Source organism: Neopsephotus bourkii, unplaced genomic scaffold (genome assembly GCF_033783945.1).
Source record: "Neopsephotus bourkii isolate Nb327-2 ecotype Australia unplaced genomic scaffold, CSIRO-AGI_Nbou_v1 NB_1080, whole genome shotgun sequence".
Taxonomy (NCBI): domain Eukaryota; kingdom Metazoa; phylum Chordata; class Aves; order Psittaciformes; family Psittacidae; genus Neopsephotus; species Neopsephotus bourkii.
This window is the reverse complement of record NW_026901568.1, coordinates 2,392,215-2,417,843: the sequence shown is the minus strand read 5'-3', so window position 1 is coordinate 2,417,843 and position 25,629 is coordinate 2,392,215. Positions and strand designations below refer to the sequence as shown.

Below are 25,629 nucleotides of genomic sequence, written 5' to 3'. Positions count from 1 at the left end.
GCTAAAGAACAGATTGTCAAAGGCTACACTAATTTTCTACAAATGGAAATATTTTCAGTATGCTGTTGTATTGTAATACAGCTCAGAATCAGGGTCATCAATCTTGAAGTATTTCTGTCAGGCTCAGAAGAGCCTACAATTAAATCTGTCTGAAAGGTCAAATTCCTTGGAATAGTCATTAAAATCCTTCTACCAAAGTAGTTACATCCTCAGTATTTATGAAATAAGCTATTTGATCAGATATAATATGCAAAACCAAGTATCATTCTGTCACAAAGGACTAAACGAACTCAGATTAACTTATCTAGAGTTATTATATATATAAAATATATAGAGATATATAGATTTTTAGATATCTATATTTGTATCTATATATAAACTTATATCTGTATATAGATCTCTATACCTATATACATCTATATATAGATATAGACTGTATCTCTAGATATCTATATCTAGAGTTTAAATATATCTATATATATAAAGTCTAGGTAACGTAAATTAATCTGAGTTAAATCTAGACTTCTTTTATATATAGAGTTTTTATATATAAACTCTAGACATATATATAGATTTTATATATGGTAACATGTTTATATATGATAAGTATTCTGTCACTAAGGACTATGAACTCAGATTAATCTAGAGTTTATATTTAAAAACTCATATCTAGATATATGTAGATATAAATAGGTACAGATATATATAGATATATAGTTTATAAAAATATATATATAAACTTTAGAGTTCATGTATGATAACAAGTATAATTCTGTCACTAAGGAGTAAACCAACAGATTATTTTCAATTTTCTACAGTTTATATATGCTCATATATATCTATATATCTAGATATAGATATGTTCCATGTATATTTATATATAAACTCTAGATTTAACTCAGATTAATTTACATGATCTAGGGTTTATATATGTTTATATATATCTATATATATTTAAACTTAGATCTATAAACTCTAGATATCTATCTAAATATCCATATCTATCTATGTATATAGATATAAAGCTATCTCTAGATATCTGGATATATCTAGAGTTCTTATATATATATAAACTCTAGATATCTAGATATATAGCTTTATATCTATATACATAGATAGATATGGATATATACAGATATCTAGAGTTTATATAGATATATATATAAATCCTAGATCATGTAAATTAATCAGAGTTAAAGCTAGAGTTTATATGTAGATATGTATCTCTAGATATATGCATTCTAGAGTTTATATGTGATAACATATATATGCTTATATATAAGTATCGTTCTGTCACTAAGGACTAAACCAACTCAGATTAACTTAACATTATCTAGAATTTTTACATACATATATATATGCACACACACATATATAAACTCTAGATTTAACTCAGATTAAGTTGTATTATCTAGAGTTTATACACATGTATCTATATATATCTAGTTTATATAGATACAGAAATCTAGATATATGTAGAGTTTATACATATATAAACTCTAGGTAATGTAAGTTAAGCTGAGTTAAATCTGGAGTTTACATATGTATATATATAAACTCTAGATATACATATCTATCTATATTCTAAATAATGTAAGTTAATCTGAGTTGGTTTAGTCCTTAGTGACAGAATGGTACTTGTTTATCATTCTGTACAGATCACAGGCACTGTGTTACCATATTAATATTTTGGGGATTTAAAAGAATGACTCACTTCTTTTGAAATTCAGCTTTAATATCTCAGTGTGAAAACTATTCATATATGCTGTAATACTTAATGCTCAGATGTAAAAAAAAACTTACATTTACAGAAAGTGGCTATTAGTGCATCAAGTTAAATCCTATTTCATATATAGAACAAAAATGCTGCAAGAAAAAAATACCTGTGAGTGGTCATTTGACTTTAGAATAGTTCTATTGAGTCTCACTCTTAAAAGTTGTGTGTCTTATAAAATACAATCAGGTGGGTTTTGATCTGACTACTCAAGGAAAGAAGGCAGGGAACTACCTGTGGGAAAGAGTTTAAGAGGGGAGCATGGTGGGGGGGAAGAGAGAGGGAAAATAAAAAAACAACATAAGAACACGCACAGGGTGTTTAAAACCAGTCAGTGTTAAATGCTGCAACCTTCAGCATCAAAGTGTAGCACAGTCCACCTAAGCAGCAGGTTGCCTCCACTAGGTGACAGCAACAGTAAATTGTTTTCCTTAATGCATTTAGAAAAGATTTTAATCATTGATTGGGTCACTGAAATGACCTGTTTTCTGGGAAACCAACTTGAGGCATCTTAAGAGGTTCATATTAGCCAAGCTCTCAGGGAAGGCAAAGGTAACTTCAAGGTATTTAAACTGTACAGCCAAAGGCATGCTGCTTCCCTTGAAAATTACAGTCTCAGATAGATTGTTAATGAACAAAACACCCAAATAGATGTACTTGGACGAAGCCCACTGTTGTTCAAACTGCAGATACAGAAATGGTACAAACTGCATTTCAAATCATGTCTCAAGTTAAAACAACAAAAAAAATCTGTCAGATGTTTTTTACATTAGAGATGTTACAGTAAATCAGCCCTGTGTAGATTTGAATACTCACTAAGACTACATTTGTCTAACAAATAATTTATAATTGGCTCTATTTAATGAAGGATCATCAATGGATAATGCAACTTCAGAAATAACATCTATGTGCCGTTCTGGTTTTCTTTCCTTCTGGGTTTTTTTTTCAGTGTAGTCTCTGAATCAGGAAGTTTACAAAGGCTGCCTTTGAGTTGCTTTTGCATCCGACATGAAGTAACAATAAATTACCTCAACTATTGTTTGCTAATAAATCACTGATACCAATTAAATTAAAGTCATGCTTTTATTCTCTGTTTATTTGAAGCACCCAGTCAACCACCAGGGAATGTTGTGTGGAATGTCACCGACTCCAGAGTAATCCTCAGCTGGGAAGAAGTAAGAGCCATGGAGAATGAGTCTGAAGTGACTGGGTATAAGGTAAGTGAAAACAGACCCAAAAACTGCATGAAAGCAACCCACAATTTGCTTACTCTTGCCTCTTTTCAAGGCAGCAAGTTCAGCGGATGCACAATACCACATCTAAACCACTTCAGTACCGTCTCCTTTTTATAGATTTTACATCATGTTCTAACAATGTCTCGCAGGCTGTGGCTCTTTTACCATTAGTGGTACACTTAATAGCTTCTCCTTACACAAACAAAACTGGGAGCTGCAGGTATAGTTGCCAGCTCTTGAGATTCCACTTAACCAGATATATAACACTTGACTGGCACAACATATATAACAGTACTTATCACATGTAACATGTATGTATCCAAGTGTATAATATTTTCAAAGAAACCAAGTAAATCCAAAATTTAGGTGATAGGTATAATTCTCACTGCTGGCCAAGTATGTTAGCACCACATTTAACAAACTGATACTCTAAACTCTTCATACCTACTGTGGGACATTCTCATCGTCTTAATACATTGCTCCATCTATTCTAGATCTGACTGGTGCACAAACATACAAGTAATTAAATGCCATATATAAGAGAATAGCAAGGATGTTCTTCAAGAGCTGCATACAGTTGGAGCCTACATGATACATTCCTGCATAAAAGAGTTATGCTGAAGATCTGAATACAGTGTTCTGAGTAGTATGGGCAAGAACAACATGTTTACAGCTCAGATGAGCCATCTACTTTCATAGATGGTAGCTGACCCAAAAAACACACTATGAAGAGTCTCAAACTGCATACTCTGCCTCCCAAAACAATTTCAGGTTCCGTATGCATAACAAACATTGCTAAGTACACAAGGATAAGCAGAATTTTTATAAAGCTGGTTAATTTTACTGAATGAATTTACATAGTCCAGTTACATAGGACATTGAATGCAGTGAAATTTCATGACAGAGTAGTCATTAAGCAGTTGGGGAGCATCACCCAAAGTAGTCTGTAACACTGATTAGTTCCCTCCTTCCCAAACTACATAGTGGTGATACGAAGCTGATCTAGATAATGACAGACTGCAAACAGTGGGATAATTTATAGAACAATACATCAAGGTATTCTAACAGAATATATTATTTGTAGTCAGCAGAATCATAGAATGGTTTGGGTTTGAAGAGACCTTAAAGGTCATCCATTTCCAACTCCTCTGCTATAAGCAGGGACACCTTCCACTAAACCAGGCTGCTCTAAGCCCCATCCAGCCTGGCCTTGAGCACTATCAAGGATGGGGCAGCCACTGCTTCTCTGAGCAACCTGGGCCAGTGACTCAACCACCTGTTATGTTACATTATTTAATAATAACAATAATAATTATAATTAAAAACCCAACAAATTATATAAAATATATAATGAAATAATATAATATGTTGTCATTATACATTGTGCTATTTTTTATTAAAGTTAGAATAAAAGTACTTGATTGATGTTAGCTTCTTTCTTTAAATGCAATTCTGCCCTAGTATATACGTTAACCAAAAATCAGATCTTTTCTCTTACCCCATCTTTTTAAAGACTGAAACCTTGTTTCTAAGAAACAAATATAAATTGCAGGGCAGGTCCTACTGGAAGATACGTCACACTACAGCTCTTTGCTTGTATTGCAGGTTTTGTACAGGACCATCAGTCAGAGCAATATGAACGTGCTGAACACAGACAAGACAACAGCTGAACTTGTGCTCCAGTTTAATGAAGATTACATTATAGAAGTAAAAGCAACAACGGAGGGTGGAGATGGCACTAGCAGTGATCAGATCCTGATTCCCAGGCTAGCTAGTAGGTTAAAACTGAATCTCTTATTATTTTGTTGCTGCTTATATAGGCTCCCCAGTCAATGACAGAATCCTCTCTATACTGGCCATAGTACAAATGCATCTCTGCCTTAGTGTAGTGAATCATTACTAAATGTGCAGTTGACACCCAGCAGCTGTCACAGCTTGTCTTTGCATGAATTCAGTACTTATTGATGGGGAGAAAAAAGAATACTTGGATGTTGTATGGCAATAAGGTAATAAAAAAAAAAAAAGCAGTTAACGGTTTTCCATGCACTTACGCATGGCAAACTTCCTTTTATTGAACTGGTAAATTATAATGTAGATTGGTATTAAAAGCATTAGATTTTTTTACCCTTTTTTTTAGTATTACCTTGAAAGTAAGGATCATTTGTACAGTTTCAGTGTTTTGCAAGGCATTTCTATAGTTTTACAATATTTACTGTAGTTTTGGTAAATCTATTCTAAATTTTCATTGCTTGTCAGAAATAAAAATGTACAATAAAATTTTTTGCTTAGTGTCTAGAAAGAATACTGGTTTGGCAAAGACAAAACTCATGCTTCCATTTAACTCATACCTTTTTCCTTTGACACAGGTATGGATGCAAGAGGTTGCGGTCCATCCGTCTTGAGTATCTTCAGTGTATCCAGCTTCTTTCCAGTGCTATTTTCCTTGACCCTTAATTCAGTGTTGTGATGATACATTTTCATTTGCTGGGGGGAAAAAAAAAAAGGAATTGGTTACTACAGAAAAGTGCTTTTTTTTAAAAGAAACCTGCAGTGTTTAATGCATGTTTTTCTTCTATCCTGACGTGTTTTTAAATTCTTTGTATTTCACTGTAGGTTGAAGTAAAAATACCATGTAAAGTTTTGCAAATCCTTTAAAGAGGAATCTAAAATGCCTTAATACTTGAACCAAAGCAGTTTACATATTACATACTTCAGATACAATGGGAGGGAGAGCAATGGCACTGTGGTCAGAGTTTCAGGGGAGAGCTTAGCTCAGTGAGAAACTCCATTTCTGCAGTGACAATGTTTTGGGTAGGATCTGCATTGTTAGGATAACATCATCCTACATACAAAAGACGAAATCAGAGGCAGCACTTCAATCAGATAGTAACAAACACATCCACCAAGCAGCTGTTCTTAAGCCAGTGTCAGAATCCAGAAGGTTTGGATCAGTTTTCCTACTGCCCATTCTATAAGTAATTCTAAATACTGCAAGAAATCAAAGCTGGAAGATAGATAGAGAAAAATCACAGTATGGCTGTTAGTTCTGCACAGTCCACTTTGGGATGTTTGAGAGGTAGGGCTTTCACTACTGCTCTTACGAAATGGTTTCACAGCTCTCTGCTTTATCACAGCATATATTTATGTACCTTTTCAAACACCTAACCTTCCTCTCCATCAATAGATTTTGAAGTTAGTTACTTATATCCCCACCTTGTATTTCTTAACCAGGTTCTTTATTCATAACCAAATTCCCCCAACTTCAGAATAATTTTTATTGCCCTTTTCTGAACTCCTGCCAGTGCATTTCACTAACAAAAGTGCCCAGTTGTAAGCGTTACTTAAAATGCAGTTGCACCATGGCCTTACAAAAAGGAATTACTACCACCTCCCTACTTTGTCATGTGGTGCTTCCAAATATATGCAGCCCTGAATTATTTTGCTCTTTTCTGTATTGCACCACACTGTAAATTCAGTGTCTCATTCATAACTCCCCTTCCTGATGCTTTTTAACTAATACAGAATATTTCACCTGGTCTGGCACTCTGATGCACCCCATTAATGTCATACAATTATAGTAAGTTTGTGGCAATACTGTAGGTTATAATAAAAAAATAACACACAAGGACACTTCAGGCTTGCTGTTATGGAGAAATCTATGCTTTCTTTCATAGCAATACATTAATGATACATTAAACCTGGTCCATTTGACTTCCATAGTTGTGAATTTAGTCAAATCAGCCTTTGAGACACCTTTTAGAGAGCTGCCTACATACATGGCAGAGCACAAGTGTTCATATGACATAAAACCATATCCTTTTAAAGAAAGTCTCACAGTATTATTACAACACACAGAACTATAAGGGGAGAGAACCAGGATTAATGAAATTACAGTATCACTGTAGAAAAGAAAAATACCTGATATGCATTCAAATAGCAAATTACCTTATTAGTATCACATCCAGATGGAAATACGTGCTAACTGTTGAAGTAAGCAAGATCTGTATATACTGTACATACATAGTTATAAACGGATAGTTGCTTTTCAATGTGGCTAACCAGTGATGTTTTCAGACACTTGCAAATGGGGTGGGGGGGAGTGGGTGGGAGATGGAAAAACAGGTGTTACTAGTAAGTATACAGTTATGTTTCATGCAACAAAGGGTGACTCTTTCTATTCTTGTTTCACAAAATTCTAGTCCAAGTTCCTGTATTACCATTTTCACACAGTTTACATTGTATTAGTTAATTTCTAGTTATATATCTCCATGAGATATGTACCAAGTACCTTGTTTCATATTGAAAAGCTTGAAATTTATCCTTAAACTTCTGGTTGTGTGTGTATCCTATGGTTATCTGTATGCATTTTTTTCTATTACTCTAATAAAATATTTATTACATTGAGGGATACTCAAATATTTCAAAGTATTATTGCTTGTTTGGATTCTGTGTTTCCACACATGGGCTTTACTGCATCTAAAAATGATACTTACAGCATCTTCATGATATTTCTGCTAACTGGTGCTTCTTGGCAGCATAGGATCTTCTGTTGTGGTAGTTTTACTGCAAAGAGACTAAAATCCCAACCCATATACTCAGGCTTACCTGTACAGAAAGCAGGGCAGGAGGGAGAAGGGAAAAGTAAGGATGTTAATACATCCCAGTCTTGTCCCAGAGGCAGACACATGGCAGAGACCAAAGTCTGTGTGTGAATTTCTAAGGTTTTCCTCTGCCTGCAGGCTTGCAGCACTGGACAAAAAGCCACTTCTTTCCCATCTATCCAATTAGACTGTTTACAACGAAAAAAAATGTATGTAATTATATTGAAGAGTTAGTCCTTTATAATAATTTATTTAGTGCCTCACTCTCTAGTATTAAATTGTATGGCCTGTTTTCCCCTGCAAATTGCCCATTCTGTACATACTGCAGCTTCCCATTTTAAAGCCCCAGGCTTCCTAGCACTAAAACCTTCTCACTGGGAACACAGGCAAATCTGAATATATACGTCAAGCTTTTAGAGCATTGCTTCTACCTACCTAATAGGGAGCTGATCCAAATGCTGCAGTAAGGGTTAATGGCAATCTCAACACGTTTACAAGTGTATATGCAAGACTGAAGTAACTTTTCCCAAGTAAAGAGGGTTTTACCTTTCAGATGGTTGTTGGTAGACACCAGCCTTGCCCTATGTTTAGATTAGTCTTCCATTAAGCTGACCTCTCTCTGTTCCATCACCTTATGTTAATTTGGTCAATGTTTATTTGTGGTAATAGCACAGACTTGATTCTGTAAGTCAAAGTAAGTTGTCATTGGGAAAGGATAGAGGAAAAGGTGAAGAGCTGGTAAAGGATGAGGGGAGACGTTTCTGAGCATACCATGTGCAAGCTTTTCCAGAGCAGCTTCTGTAAATAACCAAGGTTTGCAATTCAGTCCTGAGGAGGAGAAAGAAAAAGAATCAACACTAATGAAAAACGTGAGTCACATCAATCACTTGTGTGACTGGAACTGTGGATGGTGGGAGGGTATTTCTGCCATTCTTGTACTTGCACCAAAAATAGCCAACATTTTATCACAATTGCTATTATGCGAAATCCAGTATGAAAGAACAGTTGGACTGAGTCAGAGATTTTAGGGAAACAAACACTATTGTAAAGTATATTCTTTTCAATACCTAGAAGTGGAGCTGTATTCCTCCACGCTGGGCAGTAACACTGGAGGTTCCAAAAGCACGAAGCCAGAAGCTGGGGGGAGTGGGACAGGCAAACCCAAGGACAGATGAGCCAAGTCTTTCATTGGCTCCTGTAGGGTGAGAGGTGCATGCTGCACCCCTACAGCAGCATCACCACAGAGGCATCCACAGGATTCCTCTGCAAGCTAAGCGCAACACAACACTGGGCAACCCGCTGGGTGTTTCTTGGACAATAACTCGAACTGTCCTTGTGGAAAGGAGAAAAGACACAAGAGTCGTGCCACCAGCTGGATACATGCTCCAAAGAAAAAGGAACTGAAACAGCTTAAAAAAATACCTATGCTTGCAACTGTGCATGCCTCCTCTGGAAGCCAGAATGGCTTCTGTGGGAAGCCAGTACCAGAGGCAATACGTGTGCTGTGCTGGCACAGGTCTGGAGGGCAAGGGCTGTTTGTGAGGTTATTTTAAGTTCAAAGTTTCTCACCCTGCACCTCTATTCTCCCAAGATTTGCTTTCTAAAGGGTTTATTGTGCTTAAAATGTGATTTTTCCATTCTTACCTGACAACTGTTCATAAGAGGGGTCTCAATGACACCTCCTGGTGCTTCCAAAGTCTGACTTTCTCAGAGGTAGCTGGTATAAGAATTAAAACACCCACACTTTTTATTTGGACAGTTTATCAGATGTGTTGTGAACATACAGGATCCTCTATGAATACAAAATGAGTTAAAAACTAATATCACTTTAGCCCTAAGAAATATTGGAGATTTACATTTTCTACTTAATTTGCCTTCCACTGGTGGAATGCAGACATGGGCAGTGCCTGTCAGGTTATATATGTTATGAGGGAGTGCATTAATCTGACAGCCTTCTGTCTGAAATAAGTAACAATGGAATATTGTGAAAATAAAATGAGTTTGTAAACAGGCACTTACTCTCTTAGGAAAAACAACCTCCTCGATTGTTTTATGCTAATGCTTTGAACTCCTGAAAACCAATAAAAAAGGATACATTTAGCAGAGATATAACTGAATGTGTGTTAATTCTGTTTCATAAGAGGCACTGCTTTCAATCTGATGCATACATATGCAAGCTGCAACATGATGGGGGGGAAAGTACACCACTTCAGTGTATCTCTAGATACCAGTCTTACCCTCTCAGAGAAGAGCTTTTCTGCAAAGACTTCTCAGAGTTCATAGCTGCCTCCCTGGTGTGCATACAGCCTGGATCTCACCAGGAAGCAAGATGTGAACCCTACAGAAAGGGATAGATATTTATCTTTTTCTAAATTTAACAGCTATTTCAACTGCTTCAGCAAGCAAAGCCTGCCTGCACCCTGTGCATGTAGGAGCTGTTTCTCAGAGGTGCTAGTAATGTCTCATCTTTGGCTTGGAAGTGTTTCCCAAGGTCAGCTAAGGATGTGGACACCTCCACAGTGCCAGTGGGACTGGTCACTGCTGCACCAGCTGGCTGCAGGATGCAGAGCTGCTGCCATCACTTCCTTGGTGGCATCCTCTCCTTCATTCCTCCCACACAGCCGCTGTCTTGCCTCTACTGCTCACTTCTTCTGACACTCACAGTGGGTCTGACCAGCAGGTAGCATCTCATCTTTCCAAGAGGAACACATGTATCTCCAGGAGACAGTCTCAGAGTAGATGTGTCTGTCTGGGCATACACCTGCCACAAAAACAGACTGGCAGTAAAAACCAGCCCCAGGCTGTCACCAATTTTTAGTCTATTTTCATATTTTTCTCTTGCTGACAGTGGTTCTATGTTGTCAGACCACTGACTCTGTCCTGCCCCTTGTTAGGTGCATCAAAAAGCTCTCCTCCTCAAGAGTTGGCATTTTGATAGACAGACACTCGCCTTTCCTCATAGGTCCTCTACACCAGCTTTAACTGCCACGTTGCAGTGTCTGCAGTGATATCTGCCGTAATACACACCACGCTTTTCATCTGCTTTGGTTTTGAACACTCTGGTTTGAGACTTCTCAGTTTGTGAATGAGTTTTCATAATAGAATTTCACAAGACCTCATGTGCACGTTTCTTTTGTCTTTTTCCCACCCTTAGGGGTCAAGAAAACTTGATAAACTCATTTGGTATTAAATTTCTTTTTCTGAACTGCTTGCTGATCTTCTTGAGATCAGGAAGTATCTTTGAAAGTCTCTTAATGCACAAATACATGAGACATGCCAGTAACCCTATGTAGTGTTACTAAGACACTTTCTTCCCAATGTACCTAAGATTATGTTCTTACCCTTCAAAAGCATAAGTCCTGTGAGACCTGGACCATGCTGTTCTCTGTGCTGTGCTCTTCATTCCATCTTGGCAATTAATTCCCCTTGGGCAGGAGAACATTGAGGCATCGGCAAATGCTGAAAAAGGAAGAACCAAAAGCATCCCATTAGGCACCAACAGAAAGGATGTAACTTCCAAGATGTTCATTAAATCAGTTCATGATAATTTAAACTCAAAGCATCTCCTAGGGCAGAGAGACATCCCAGAACCATCCATCAGGAAAGAGCAACTGCTGAAACATTCCAGCTCCTGGCTGCCCACATAGCTTCCAGCCTCCCAAACCCCATTCCCCTCAGGATTCAGAATGACTTAGCTGCAAGTGGAGAAGGAACACTGAATTGCTTCCCGTGCTCCATTACCAGCTGAGGGTGCAGGATGGGAATCCTCCAGCTGCACCCAGGGAGGGTTCACATGCCCTTAGTCAGAGGTGGGACTGGAAACCAGCCACCAAACCATGAAAATGCAAACATAAAAACACTGCCTTATGAATGAAAGCAACTGGCAGCTGTGCTCGGAGTGACTGCGTGCAGCATCCTCCTGCTCTGAGACTCAGGGGTCTTGGACACAGAGTTACAGTACATCAGGGCACTTCAGAGCACACGTAGGGAACTGCTTGTAGGCATTCTGAACTCACTGCTCTGAAGCCCAAAATAGAAGGGCAAATTGATTTCTTTTGTCACCTCAGGGAAGGTACTGTGAGTGCTCCTGAGATTTGGGCATATAAATACATTATCCATGCCCATTAATTTAGAAGGAGTATTGACAGGCAGGAAACTCATTCATTGGGATTAGTCTCCTGGGGGACTTCGTTTTTAGAGGATCTTTCAGTTTTATGCTGGAACACAAGCAATGACCTGTTCCATCAGCTAAAGACATAAAAGGAAAACAGAGAAAATAAGGGAAATCCCTCTCTTTCATTCCCTCTATGATACAAATAATAAATTACTTTTCCCAACTGAAGACCTGTAAAAGGAGTCTATCAAAAGGGACATGTGTTTAACAAGAGCTGCTCTCATTATCAATCTGAGGAGGGTCATGGTTAAAGCAGGCAAATAATTTAATTGTAGTCACAATTCCTAACATTGCCACCAAACTGAGGCAGTTAAAGTTACACTTGTCACAACATCAATTATCTATTTGAACAGCAGAGCTCTCAGCTGATTGAATGAGCTGTTCTGCAGTGAGAACAGATCAGTTCATCAGCTGCATCTGACTGACATTACTTTTTGGATGTAGGATGTAAATTGACTATAACAGAAAATATGGCTTTGGTACCTTTACAGCAGCTTCATACAAGACAGAGGGGAACTCTTCTGCTGCAGCCAAAAGCTTCTGCTCATGTACTGGAAAACAGTGTCTGGGGGTTCTGTGTTGCCTTGGAAACATGAAAAATAAAGCAATATTAATTACCTATTTTCACGCAACCAGAGTATCCAGTGCTGAGGACCTGATCCAAGGCTAATGAAACCCTTACCCCAGTTTCAGCAAGCTTTGATCGATCAGCCCTTCGAAACAAAAGGAGGACCAAGGCAGAACTTCTGCTATATAGTTCTCTCTGCTCAAAGTACTGCCAAATAACAAAGTCGCTACTATTATATCTTCTGTATAATCATTTTTACTGTTATTTAAATGTTTTTAACTACACACTGCTTGCTTCTTTTCCTCCCATCTCTACAAACAGGTGAAGACTAGAATCAACCTCTTCTCGAGGGAGTTTGAAGTTATCCTAAAATTTTCTTTTGGAAAGACTGTTCACTGCCCTGCCAGCACAGCCCACAGCCGTCAGCTGGAACTCCAGCCACAAACGTAAGGACAGATAAAAGTAATTCCAGTAAAATCTTCTTAATTTTTAACAGGAATCCTTCTCAGTTATGAATTATGCAAAGTGTCCCTTCTCTTTCATTTCCAGCGAATACTAATCTTTGTCTACCAACCCAAGCATTAGAGTATTCTAATTTAATTCTAATAGAGTAATTCTAATTGGAGAATCCAATTTTAGAGTATTCTCCACTCATTCACATTCACAAGGTTGACCATCTTTGCTAAAGCACTTTGATTATCTGCTTTCAGATTTGGGCCGGGTTTAGCGCAGCAGTACCTGACACCGCTACATGTATTTCATCAAATAGATGCTGAAATCCCATTCAAAGATGGGCACCCACATGGAGAAACAGCAGAGCCAGAGGCTCCATTATTTGCAGCTGGGTGGAATGGCTGCATGTGCAATGGGCAGAGAAGGAGCACGCAGCATAGCCTGAACAAGTGCAAGGATGTGGGACCTTGCAGCACTGCTGACTGCTCCTTTGAGGTCTAGCAGGGGGCATAGTGAAGCAGTATCAGCACACAGCTCCCTGCTGCTCTGTGATGGGCACACTCAACCACACCAAACCCTCCTTGCCTCCACAGGCATGGCCTAGCTCCAGCCTCACCTTCACATCAGCTGGCACTAAAAAGGGCACAGTTCAGCCAGAAACCCAAAGATGACTTCACCTCTTAACCCCAGGCATCTGACTCATCTAATTCCAGCCATACCTACAGCTTTTCCATCATACATACAAGCTCTCATAGAACCACAGAATCATTAAGGTTAGGAAAGACCTTTCAGATTACTGAGTCCGTCTGTCAACCTAACACTGCCAAGTCCACCACTAAAGCACTGTCACGTCCACCCCCGAATCGTCTCTGTAAGGTCCTCTGCCCCACGAGCATTGGCATTTAGATATATATGAAGTGGAAGCCCAATTTCAGTGCTGGTAGGCAAAATGTGCCAGCAGCATTTCAAACTGCTTCCTCCACTTTGGAGCTTAATGAGCAAAACACACTGGAGGCTGTGACTTCTCCCAAGTCTCTTGCAGCTTCTTCCCCTCTTGAGCTGCTTCACTGCATACTTCTGAAGAAGCATAATTAACATTTTAAGCAAAGTTACCCACCAGGAACACCCGCTTGCTGAGAAAATCATCTACAACCAGACTCAGACTGTCCCTTTCCTCTGCTGATACTGTTCAACAGCTACAGCCGAAAGGGATCATATGGGACACTGGCCATGGTCCCCACAGGTCAGTGTGTGTGTGTGTGTGTGTGTGCTGGGGAAAGCTGCAGGTCCAGCCCTGCAGACATCCCACATCTGGCCATACCCTGTACCTCCACCACAGCCCAGTGGACAGAATCTGGAGGTCCTGCCCACAGCACAGGGATGGGGCACAGCCATGTGCCAGGCTGCTGGAAAAGCACCATTTTCATCATTTAACTCTATGCAAATGTGGAAAATGTTATTTTTACATTTGGCTGCAGCTATTTTAAGCAAAAAAACTGCTTGTAAAGTCTCCACAAGACATTTTCCTTCAGTTAGCCATCCATTTCTAAATGGGCTATATTGGTAATTCTGAGTTTTCTTTTCTCTCTCCAATTTCCTCAAGAATACTGCCACCAGCAATCTCCATAAATCTCTTTTGACTCTTTCTTAAGGTTAAACTGACTGCAAGAAAGCTGGATCAAAGGAAAAGAAGTATTTCATTCTAGAAGCACAGAAATATTTACATAACACAAGGTAAGTTAGAACTCCTCATTTCTACCCCACAGACATGCTTGTAGAAAGCATACAAAAATAGAGCATTTTTAGTGCAGTTGGGGAGGGGAGGAAAAGAGGTATGTTATAGCTCATTTAAGAGAAAAGAGACAAGACTAGCAATTAGCACAGTTTGTAATGCATCTAACTGAAACGATACAGAGTTTTCAGGGTTTCCTGCCTGAAGGAGAAGAATCTCTTGGAGCCATTTTGATGTTCAAGAGGAAAAGAGAATAAAGCATCTCACTGCAGGCTGGGGCTGACACGCTCTCCGAGCAGCAAACCAAGGACCACAAGGAGCCTGGATAAATAAGCCAAAGGTTCAAATATCAAATGATAAAGCTGACTATCAACTGGGAAATGACTGCCAGAAACAATTGGATTCGAGCAGGCAGCCCTCAGAAAGCAAGACAAGAGCTTCATTTCAACATCCTCTTCTGAGCTGCTCTCTGAGCTCCACAGCTGTGGCCACAAATTTTGGCAGCAGTCTACTAATAGGACTGATGAGAGAGAACACAAATGAACTTAGGGTTAGTCATTGCACAGCAATAATAAAAATGAGATCAGAGACCTTTTTTTATAACATATTTCTCAAGAACTGGCCTCTTTGGGGCCAGCTCCAGTAAATTCAGAATAATAGGAAGTTCAATACACTTATCAATATTTATTCTAACAAGTTCATCATCTCACTGATGCACAAGAACCAAACCCATCAACGTTTCAATATCAAACACCCACTTTTGCCTGCCCCCTGCCCTCAGAGGAGCAGAGCTATCTCTCCTGCTGTTAATTAGCTATCCTTCAGGAAGAAATGAGAAAGGCCATGTTTTAAATTGGACCCATCTGGTAAAGACTTTCTTGAAAAGATGAGCCTTACGTCATGTTTTGGAGCTTTCACAGGCAGAGGTTTCCCAGCAGAGGCCATCTGTCCCTGATAACTGCTGCCAGTCCTCAGGATTATCAATTAGTCCGTAATGATTGCTTAGAAGAAAAAAGTATCAGAAGGCTGACCCCTGAATAGGAACATCATGGGAGAATCTAATAAAACCTGAGGTACTGAGACAAGGAACAGCTCATCACTTCCCAGCATCTCCTTTAGGGAAATAGCAGGACTCTTGCTCTTCCTTGAATTCAAGAACTGAGATGCTGCTGCTTGTGGCCGTTTTCCTATTTCATTGCAGTATGTGCTAAAAAGTGTGCAATAGGTTCAGGTCCCTCCCCTGTTCAAGGGGTTTTCACCCAGTATCAGCCTTATGGATGAGAACCCTCCCTTACACCTACCCGAACTCCCAGCTGAACAACTGGGATAAAAGCCCAGCTTTTAGAAATAAAGGTACCATGATTTCTAGACCCAGATAATGTGGTAATTGGGTTCTGTTACATACAGCCCATAGCATGGTCACAGCCACAGCTTCAAGACTAAATTGCCACGAACTGCACTTCCCAAATTGCAGAGGAGTCTCAGACCACAGCCAGGCTTGGATCTGTTTTTAACCCCTATTCTGTGTAGTTTCAATTCATTTCCAGCATGTCGTGTGCTCTATTCTCTGTTCACAGCACAGCTGAAATGCGGTTGAACAAGTCCTGCCGTTACTAAAGCTGCTTCTGTCTCACTGCTCTTATCGGGGCAGCACAGGGCTAGGACCAGCTTGTAAGGGGAGAGCTTGCTTACATAATTTACGGTGTCTCTTGTTGCCAAAATAACCAGACAAGCTTAAAAAATATAAGTAGACACAGTGAGGAACAATACACCTAAAATGTTGAATTATATGGTAGTGGCATAGAATGGGAAATACTCAAAAACGGAAGAGAATAAAAATGTAAGGGATTAGAGAAGTGTCGAACACTGGCTGCATTTCACAGATCAATAGTGCATCAAACATTGCTCTAAAGACAGAAGATGATGATGTTGAGGTGGCTCAGGGAAGACATTTGAAGTGCCAAATAGGCATTACAGCAGCAAGCAGACGCCACTGGTGGTATGCCACACCTGGAACCTCTAGGGAAAGGACCTGCCTGATGGCTGCTGTATACGGGCTTCACCAGCATTTTGCATTAGCAATAAGAAAACAAAGTGTTAGACATCTATTTCTCTCTGTGTGCAGAACACTTAAGTTATGTGAGCACCGTAACTTATATGCAGAGAAGAAAAGTGAATGTTGGAACTAGGTGATCTTAAGGTCCTCTCCAACTCTAATTATTCTATGATTCTATGTTTCAAAGGTCACTAGAGCATCACTGTTCACAGAGTGAAAATCTTCATCTGCACACCTATGGCAGGACAGGAGCTCTGGCTCCTGACTTCAAGATCTACTCACTTAAATAGATGAGGACAAATAAATAAAGTATAGACACAGAAAACTGAGGAAGCAGGGGGCTGTTTTCTAAACACTAGCAGCAGAGAAGATACTGACTGCCAGGTTGCAGATGGACACCATGCATTTTAGAAATTACATTCTAAGTTGTAGGGATGGGAGTTTTACCACATCATTTGGATTTCTGTGGGAAACTTTTCCTCAGAGAGCCTCTTTTCACAGAAACAGCAGGGCATGGAGCTGTAACAGCGTGAAATGAGAGATCCTGAAAAGCAGCGCCGTTCCACAGGAAGCCCTGCATTTGCATGTTAAGCTACATCTATTCCCTGAATGCTCAGACACATGAAAGCAACCCCAGATTTTAGTTCACATCAGATCTTTCAGCCTCCGCCGGAATTTAAAGGTCATGCATGTTTAGAGCTTTTTCTGCACTTAGCTGGAGCAACATTACACAGCTCTCCATAGGAAGAGCAGCAAGGGAAGCGCCGGCTTACCCATGCCAGAATGTCAGGGTCACAATCCCGTCTGTAGCCAACAGTGTCTGACATCAGCCCCCGTTCCCAGTGACGATGGCCCCGATACTGGGATGTTGTATGAGAGACACTTCTCTGATATCAGTGACCTTAACAAGACCTTTGTAGCACTTGTCAGGGCTATGACAGCTAAACCTTTTTAGGCATGTAAATGCAGTGCGAGCAGAAAGCAACCACATGAAACCCCATGTCCTTTTCACTAAACACAGCCCTAATGGCAGTTCAAGACATGCAACATCTTCAGAAATCAAATTAATTTTTTATTAGGCTGTAGGTTTCCTACCCGATGTGGCAATTCTGCTTCTCAGCTTTGTGCCATGAGGCTGGAGGGGCAAAGCAGGGCTAACACCTACCATCTCCCTCCCAGCACCATGAGCGGTACCACCTCACCAGGGCATGGATGCTCAGCTGAGCTCCTTGCTCCTCCTCATCCTTGCATCATGCCCTAACAAACAGCTGAGGATTGCAAGGTTGTCATCAACACCACCCATCTCCCCAGCACAGTTTCTGCCCTTCCTTCAGCATTCAGGAACAGGGGAAATAGGACATAAAGACTAAAATTATGACCCTTGTCATCAACTTCCAAATGAGAAGCACTGATACAGCCACGTATTTGAATATTCAGGAAAGGGGTAGGCATACATACTGGATTTACTGATACAAAAATTGTCCTCAGTTACTGAATTCCTGGTGCTGATGAAGGTTGCAGAAAAACTGTATGTATGCAGAATGGATAATAGGTGAGAGCTTGCTTTTGCCTGCTAACAAATAAAGGACTTGATTAATTGTTGGTTTGTTCAGGTTTGTGATTAGATTGATATGGTTTATGCCTAAGTATACTGCTCATATAGATGAGCAATTAAATAGCACTAGAAGCTAAGATCTCTGGACTCACCTGAAATGCACTGGGGACCCAGTAGGGAAGGAGCCATGGAGAGACTGCTTTAACCCCAGAAAGGAGCGGATACCCTCCAGAGGGTTATTATTTCAGTTCTTCTAGACTATCATTTATCTCACACACACTGGTCCCATCTCCTTTGGAGGTGGAGCACAACTTCTGAAACCACAAGGTAGGGAGGTGGGGACCGCTCATCTCACACAGTCACATCAGTGACACACAGTCATATCAGTGACACACAGCCCGAAACCTGTGTCAAAGCCTCCTGAGACTTCCCAACACAACTGCATGTGGAAGGACTTAAAAAGACCTGTTTTAAGATGCCTTGCTTCCCCTCCTACATCTTCCTCTTATGGTACTGAGAGGCAATTTCTCACGTAACTGGCTGAAAGCACCTAACCTCAGAAGAATGTAATTGTAAAGATGAGCATGCGTTACTCAGAAATCCTCGATGGACTTGTTCAGCACTTCACTGAAGGGTGAGTTCAGAGAGCTGCTGACAGCAGCTACTCTCAGGTGTACCACCAGTGTTAGAGGGGCGGTGGTAGGTACAGCTGGCGTCAGCAAGCAAGGAAGTTTGCTTAGCAAGGCGGAACACCCCCCTGGGGTTATGGAACACTCACTTTCTGGCCCTCTAGTTCCTTTGCACGAATGCATTTACGCTTTGCTCTGGTGCCTCCACAAGCACTGACGGTGCTGAAGTACCTGCTATGCTGAGACCACTACTTACCCTAATGACGCACATGACAAAACTGCTTCGGGTTTTCAACGGTTTATAGCTGTTTGCTGTATCTAGGCAAGTCCCTTGTCTTACACTTGGAGTATTCTTCCTGCTACTTTCTGCCTGCAAACCTCCTAGCCAAAGGCATCTTCTTCCATTACTGCAGTCCCTGGAGCATCTGTTCACGATAATATTAGACTCTGTGAGGTCTTGGTGGTTTGCTCTGTCTGAAAAGATTTTCCTTTTCACTCTCTTCCTTCAACAAACCCACACCTGGTCAATCACGCTGGCTTATGGCATCTGATGCTACTTTGCACCCTTTGCATTCACCTCCTACTTGATCTGGTCCTTGGGTATGTTATAAACCTGTTACCATTTCTGGGACTCAACTCATACCAGCATGCCACTGAACTTCCCCATCACTCTTTTCCTTTTCAACTATACCCTCTTTGTTCATGTTGCATTAAGTTACCCCAAGCTTCACTGATACACTTAGGGTACAAAGCAGGAGTTACATAGCACAGTAGCATCCCTGTAAGGCAAAACTGATCTTATGTACAGGATGGAAACATTCGTAGCTCACAATGGCCACCTGAAATAGGGTTATATAAAATTGCAGATAGTACCAAAAAATTTCAAAATAGAGAAGGAATTCTGACAGACCTATGAAATGGAAATATTGCCTATTAATTTTAAATACATTACCCTGTAAGAAATGTGGTCATTCTGCATTTCAGTGTGTAAGTATCGCAGGATTTAGTGCATCACTTAAAAACTTTCATGGTCAAGATAAAAAAATAAAAATTAAGAAGCTCTGAATCAGAGTTGATCACCTTCAGCATGCTCATATGGGGTCTGTTCAGGCTCTCGGCACAAACAGCTCCACACCTTTCAACATGTGAACAGCGCGGTCAGGGAAGATTGCCTTTGGGAAGAGTTAAGAGAAAAGAAGCTGAATCACTGCAGAGACTCAGTAGTGCCTGGGGAATACTGAGGAGTCACTGCCTAAGGCAGGCTCCAAGGTGGGCAACACAAGCAGGTACAAAGGCTGCAAAGTATGTAGCCAATGCTTGCACCTTCACATAAAATATAAGTGATTTTTTTACAATTTATGGTCAGCTTCAATGAAGCCTAAGTGAGGAGACATGGAGTAAAGAAGCCTGCTGTCAGCTGGATATATAATCTAGAGCAAGTCCTCTTCTCCTTCATGTTTCCCAGCAAATATTACCCTGCTTTATCCTCATGGACTACTGCAAAGTGGATCGTAGTATTTTTAATGGCACCCTGCAGATTCAACCTTACTGTTAATCCCTTTCCATGTAGTCTCACATGAGTGGCGTGCAGTTCTGAATGATCTCTTGCATTCACAAAGAAGCAGAAAAGTCATCAGTGGGACTACACAAACAGGAATTTATCAATTTATCGATTTCCACAGAAAGATGCAAATTAATTAAAATAGAATTTTTTAGAAGCAAAAGTGCTCCTGGGTTACAAGAGGATGAGAGAGAACTGACAAAAATGTTTCATTCTGATTTTCACTATGGAAAACCTGTAATTAAGTTCCTACCCCACACCTGTTATTTTTCGTTTAAAAAAAGAAAAAGTTTGATTTAACATTTTGCAGGGGGATAACAGGTACTGCTACCAAACCATTTTTCCTTTCAGTCTGGCATTCTTTTTGCTGCCTATGTTGTTGCTTTACCCCTGGTAATCTGGTCCCCATGGAACAAACATGCTTCTATCTATTGGTAGAGCAATACCAGATATTGCTAAGCACTGCAGCAGTGCTGAATGCTGGATACCCAGCAAACCAAACTTCACCAGGAGTCATTAATCTGTTACAGAAACTTAAAAAAAATAAATATAATCACAAATTGAAACAGTGCTTTTACACATCAGCCTGAAACCACCAAAATATCTGCACATCCTTGATTTTCTATGGCAATTTTTATATCATCAGTTCAAAGCATCATTTGTCATTTGGAATAAAGCCACCAAAATTTAATAGTCTTTAACAAAGGCTCGGCCTTAGGTTGAAATCAGCTGCATATATGCTGTCCTCCTGTGTGAAAGGTAGGGATCATCCAAACCTCAGCCAACATGCTCCAGCCTAAACAAATAAAGATGTCCCATGTAACATTTCCTGATTTTCTATCCTTAGATACTTATGAACAAGTTACTGATAATATCTAGTTCCTTTAGCGCAAGTTCAAAGCCCGCAAATGAAGCCTTTTCCCATCACAGAAACATGGGAACTGCTTTTCTAATTGGTATTTTTTATTATTCTCATTATAGACTATTAGGCTGAGGCTCTGCATTTATAATTCATGTTTATAATTCAATTATTTACATAATGGGCAGAAATGTAAAAGCAAATAGGGTATAGAGTAGAAATATTTGTGGTTTCTTATTACAGTAAAAGAAGACTACTTCAAAGCATAGCTTTCAAAACGAAGGCCAATATTATTTCTAGATGCACAGCTTTTAACAGTATTTGAAAAGACACACTCAAAACTAATGATAAACAAATGGAGATACAACACATAACATTCTGGACTAACATACATGCAAGACCACAGCCCAAATTGGAACTCCTGCCTTGAAAACATGCTGCCTTTGTCAAGTTACAAAAAAAGTTAGGAAACAACGTATCTTGACTCTTTTCCCTATACCTGCAATGGGCAACACAAAGCCCAGACCATGAAATGACCTTCCATGTTATCTTTTTCTCAAAACATATGTAGAGCTCCCCCCTAGAGAGGCTGTATGACAATTTGGAAGGACCCAGCTCCTTTCTTCCCACGCCTGTGCAGACTGCATACCTGCACATGAGAGAGATACCAAGGTATTGCTGAAATAAGACGTTCCCTTTTGCATCACAGAAACGAGGACTGGTATGTACTGTGCTTCATATTTTGGTCTTAACTCTGTCTTCTCATCATGCATACACTGCTAAATGGAGTAACGCATGGGGCTGAAAATTACCAAGCAGGTGTTTAAAAGACATCCGTAAGCAGTTCTGCTATAGTCTAATTAGTGTTCTAATACATATTACAGTGCAGAGTCATCATTATTTCCTCTTCATTAGCTGCTGATATACAATGCATCTTCGAAAAAAGTGTAACCCATTTTCTTTTTTTTATATAAAAAAGAAAGCTTATTTCTCCCATTAACATAACAAAGACAATAGGAATATGATTAATGCATCCAATCTAAACTATGTGCATTAAACATTAAAAACCAATGCACCATCTCAGCCTAATGTGCTTTTGCAAATTATAAAATACACTTGTCAATATTAATGCTTGCACCAAATGAGATGTTGTTTAGAAAGAAAACAACAGAAAATATAAACCTTGTCTTCTAGCTATCTTTTTGTAACTGCTGACCCCTATGCCTATTCTTTGGAAAGACAGACCACCGAGTCCACCAGAATGCATCCTAATTATTCAAAGCATGGTCTGACCTGGTGGGTAGAGAGCTACAGGGATGTATCTATCTTGTAATCACTCCCCCGACAGCAATCTCTGTCAGCTCCACACAGTTTTAAGTTAGTTTTGGCTAGTGACAGCACACTCTCTGCCTGAGCATAGAGCTGTAGGATGAAGAAATAGCCAAAACATCGCCGTTCCCCTCAGGTTCTCAGATGGACTTCGCAAGTGCACCAAGATCAGCCCTGCTGCAGCTGAACTGCTCCAGGATCCCAGCCAGCTACTGCAAAGCTAACGCATACCTAAACTACAATCACAGCAACACCATCAGAGTTTGGATCTGCCAAATGTTGACACATGACATTAGGAACACCTCCATCCATTAGACATACTTGAAAAAACTTCTCACTGGGATAACCTGTGCCAAGGACAAGGTCATATCTGAGCTTGTGGTCCAAGTTTCCTTTAGTGGTACATCATATTTGGTTGTTCAAGTCCAGCTACTGAGGGTACAGTCACTTACCCAGCCTGCTGTCAGCACATCCCCTAGAGAGCTCATAACAATGTAGAAGGACCCAGCTCCTTTCTTCCCATGCCTGTGCAGACGGGATGCCCACACAAGAGCACGAAGAGATACCAAAGTATTGCTAAAATAAGATATTCCCTTTTCCATCTCAAAATTCAATTCTCCATCAAATGCTGAAAATTAAGATGAACTCACCAGAGGGGACAGCAGCAGAGGAAGGTACATTTTTATGCCTGCTTAGCCTTTGACAGCAGCCCTTTAATTACAGCACATGGCAAGTCTTCAGCAACTTGTTAATTATGTCTGATCCCCCAAACTCAACTTAAAGCCTCTCTGCCGTTCTGCTCTCCACCTTCTCCGACAGAGCAATAACAGATGCTTCACAAACTGATCCCTTATGAAATGTAACACCAAGTCTATAATGAGGTTTTATTGCAACAGCAACAGATTTTGCTCTTCCTCCAGAGATCTACAGAAATCTGGTCAATTTTCAGATTTCAAGCTTTGGGGAGTAAAAAACCACCCAAGTTGACACCAGTCATGAAAATGACAAAAGCAGCAGAGACATCAGGGCTGTGGGACCATGCCCTCTTGCCTGCTCTGCATCCAGCAACCATGCAGACAGGGATTTTGACCTTGAACTAAAAATCAGTGGGTGAATTCTCATCCTGCTGAAGTTTGCTGATGCTTCATCATGGACTTGGCACTGCGGTATCACTCTATCCTCATAGAGCATAAGCCACGTCCATACCAACACCATCAAGCAGCTGGAAATAGTCCCAGGATTTGCTAGGGATGTTTCTGTCCGTCTCACAAAGAGATATTTTCCCTTGGGTTACCCAAGGACATTAACTTCAGCCAAGATGATAGGAGATGCTCACACAGGGCCGTTGCCTCGCTGAGGAATACGGCAGCTCACACCACACCATGTGACCGCAGGCACACACCAATGGGGCACCCAAATCCCTTGTCCTCATGATAGGCTGAGAAGAGGGGTTTGCCACTAAGATCTGCAAAGCCACACCAGGACTAATTCCCCGCTGTGTGCTGTCATGTCTCAGCAGATCCATATACTTCATTGCAACATTATAGAGCATTGTGTTTTAAAAACATCCCACAAATACAAGTCAACAAGTACCGTGTCTGATGCTATACAAAGGCAAGACTTAGTATGTCTTCACTTTAAAGACAGGCAATCAGCAGCAAATACGCTCAACAATTTAGCACAGGTTGTTCAATAAATCAGTCACAGAGCCTGGGTTGGAATCCAGAGATCTCATCTCATGTTATTGTCTTAACTTTGCTAGAACCACCTTAATTATTTTGTTTTGTTGTTACAGGCAAAAAAATTGAGCATAGGAAATAGTATAAAGGCCTGTGCAATACTTAAAAAAAGCTTAATGAGAATTTTGTGTCTGATGAGAACACCCAGGACAAAGAGCAGAAGGTTGAAAACGGATGAGCCAAGAAAAAAAGCCCAAGGAAAAGAGTAATAGTGTCAAGAAAATTTAACATGTATTTGAGATGAGTTTCATACAGCTCTATTAGTGTTAGATCACCTATTTTTTGTTTTTCCTTTTTCCTTTTTTTAAAGACATTTACATCTCATCTTATAGAAACTACTGAACCACACAGAACTGGTGTGTTATATCTCTAACCATATTAAAGTAGCCAAGAAAAACAGTAGTTTGGTAACATCTTAATGCAGCATGGATATGGCATTTGATTTCACATATTGATCACTTTATGCAATTAGTTGAGTATGTGCAAGTTAACAATTGGTGCTGCTCCTTACTCTTGTCTTCTGTAGTGAGTAAAACTGACTGAAGCATAACAAGCAAGCAGTCACGTTTCCTATATTTGACAAGTAAAAATTGAAAATATGTTTAATATACTTAAGGGGAATAAAGTTTTTTCTTCCTCTTTTGTCTGACTAAAGGTTGCAGATATTTATTTTGTATTCTAATTGTTGATTACTCAACAGATATGGGTTAATGTCTTTCATCCTGAGACTTTTGACACATCCACTCAGACCAACACCCACTTAGCACGAGGAAGTAACTGTAAAATCAATTAATTCAACAGCTATTTCTACATTCTGAAGTGTAATTACTCACAAGATGTTTTTCAGGAGAGCAGGAATTCATCAATTATGTTTAACCTGGACTATCTTTTCCCTCTGCACATCCAAGAAGTAGTGCTTGGATGTGCAGACAGAAAATGGCAGATGCAGGTGAGCTGGTTCTCACTACTCTGGATCAGTTTTAACACCTAGGAAGGTGTGATGGAACACGGGCAGCTCTTGCAGATACAAACTGAAATGATATCCGGATCCCTACTACTGAAGACGTTTATCTCCTCCACAATGCCTTCCTTTTTCCCCTCTTCCACCTTTTCTCTGCTTCTTGTCCCGCTACCAGAAGATGTGTCTGTAGATTAGGAGGTTTCAGAGTAATTTCTGTGAACATCTGTACAGAGCTATCTCCTGCCTTGATGAACACATGCTTTCACAGCATCACCTTCATGACAGCAACAGCAAGTTACCACCTGCCAGTCTTCAAGGACATGCGATGGGGCAGTATCTCCAAAAGCACTCTATGTCCACTACCTAAAGAAGTTTTCTCCAGTTATGGATGCTGGATACTAAC

General features: G+C 40.0%; 1 protein-coding gene and 2 long non-coding RNA genes across 4 annotated transcripts in view; 1 reads left to right on the top strand and 2 right to left on the bottom strand.

Moving 5' to 3' along the window:
• LOC133216989 (contactin-3-like) overlaps positions 1 to 5,543 on the top strand; it is a 104,683-nt gene extending 99,140 nt beyond the window's left edge. For both annotated transcript variants that reach the window (XM_061362114.1, XM_061362115.1), the window contains exons 19-21: positions 2,879 to 2,991; positions 4,615 to 4,783; positions 5,376 to 5,543. In XM_061362114.1, coding sequence (XP_061218098.1) covers positions 2,879 to 2,991; positions 4,615 to 4,783; positions 5,376 to 5,476 — 383 coding nt within the window. In that variant the 3' untranslated portion in view covers positions 5,477 to 5,543. The remainder of the gene's footprint in view (positions 1 to 2,878; positions 2,992 to 4,614; positions 4,784 to 5,375) is intronic.
• LOC133216990 (uncharacterized) lies at positions 4,629 to 9,097 on the bottom strand. The gene is made up of 2 exons (XR_009726780.1): positions 8,678 to 9,097; positions 4,629 to 5,493 (listed from the first exon to the last, which is right to left on the bottom strand). It is a non-coding gene; the product is annotated as an uncharacterized LOC133216990 (long non-coding RNA).
• A 1,558-nt stretch (positions 9,098 to 10,655) lies between these two features.
• The window catches only part of LOC133216988 (uncharacterized), a 146,443-nt gene continuing 131,469 nt past the window's right edge, over positions 10,656 to 25,629 (bottom strand). Inside the window, exons 8-9 of the long non-coding RNA XR_009726777.1 lie at positions 12,268 to 12,367; positions 10,656 to 11,069 (exon numbers count right to left, since the gene is read on the bottom strand). This is a non-coding gene — a long non-coding RNA (uncharacterized LOC133216988). The remainder of the gene's footprint in view (positions 11,070 to 12,267; positions 12,368 to 25,629) is intronic.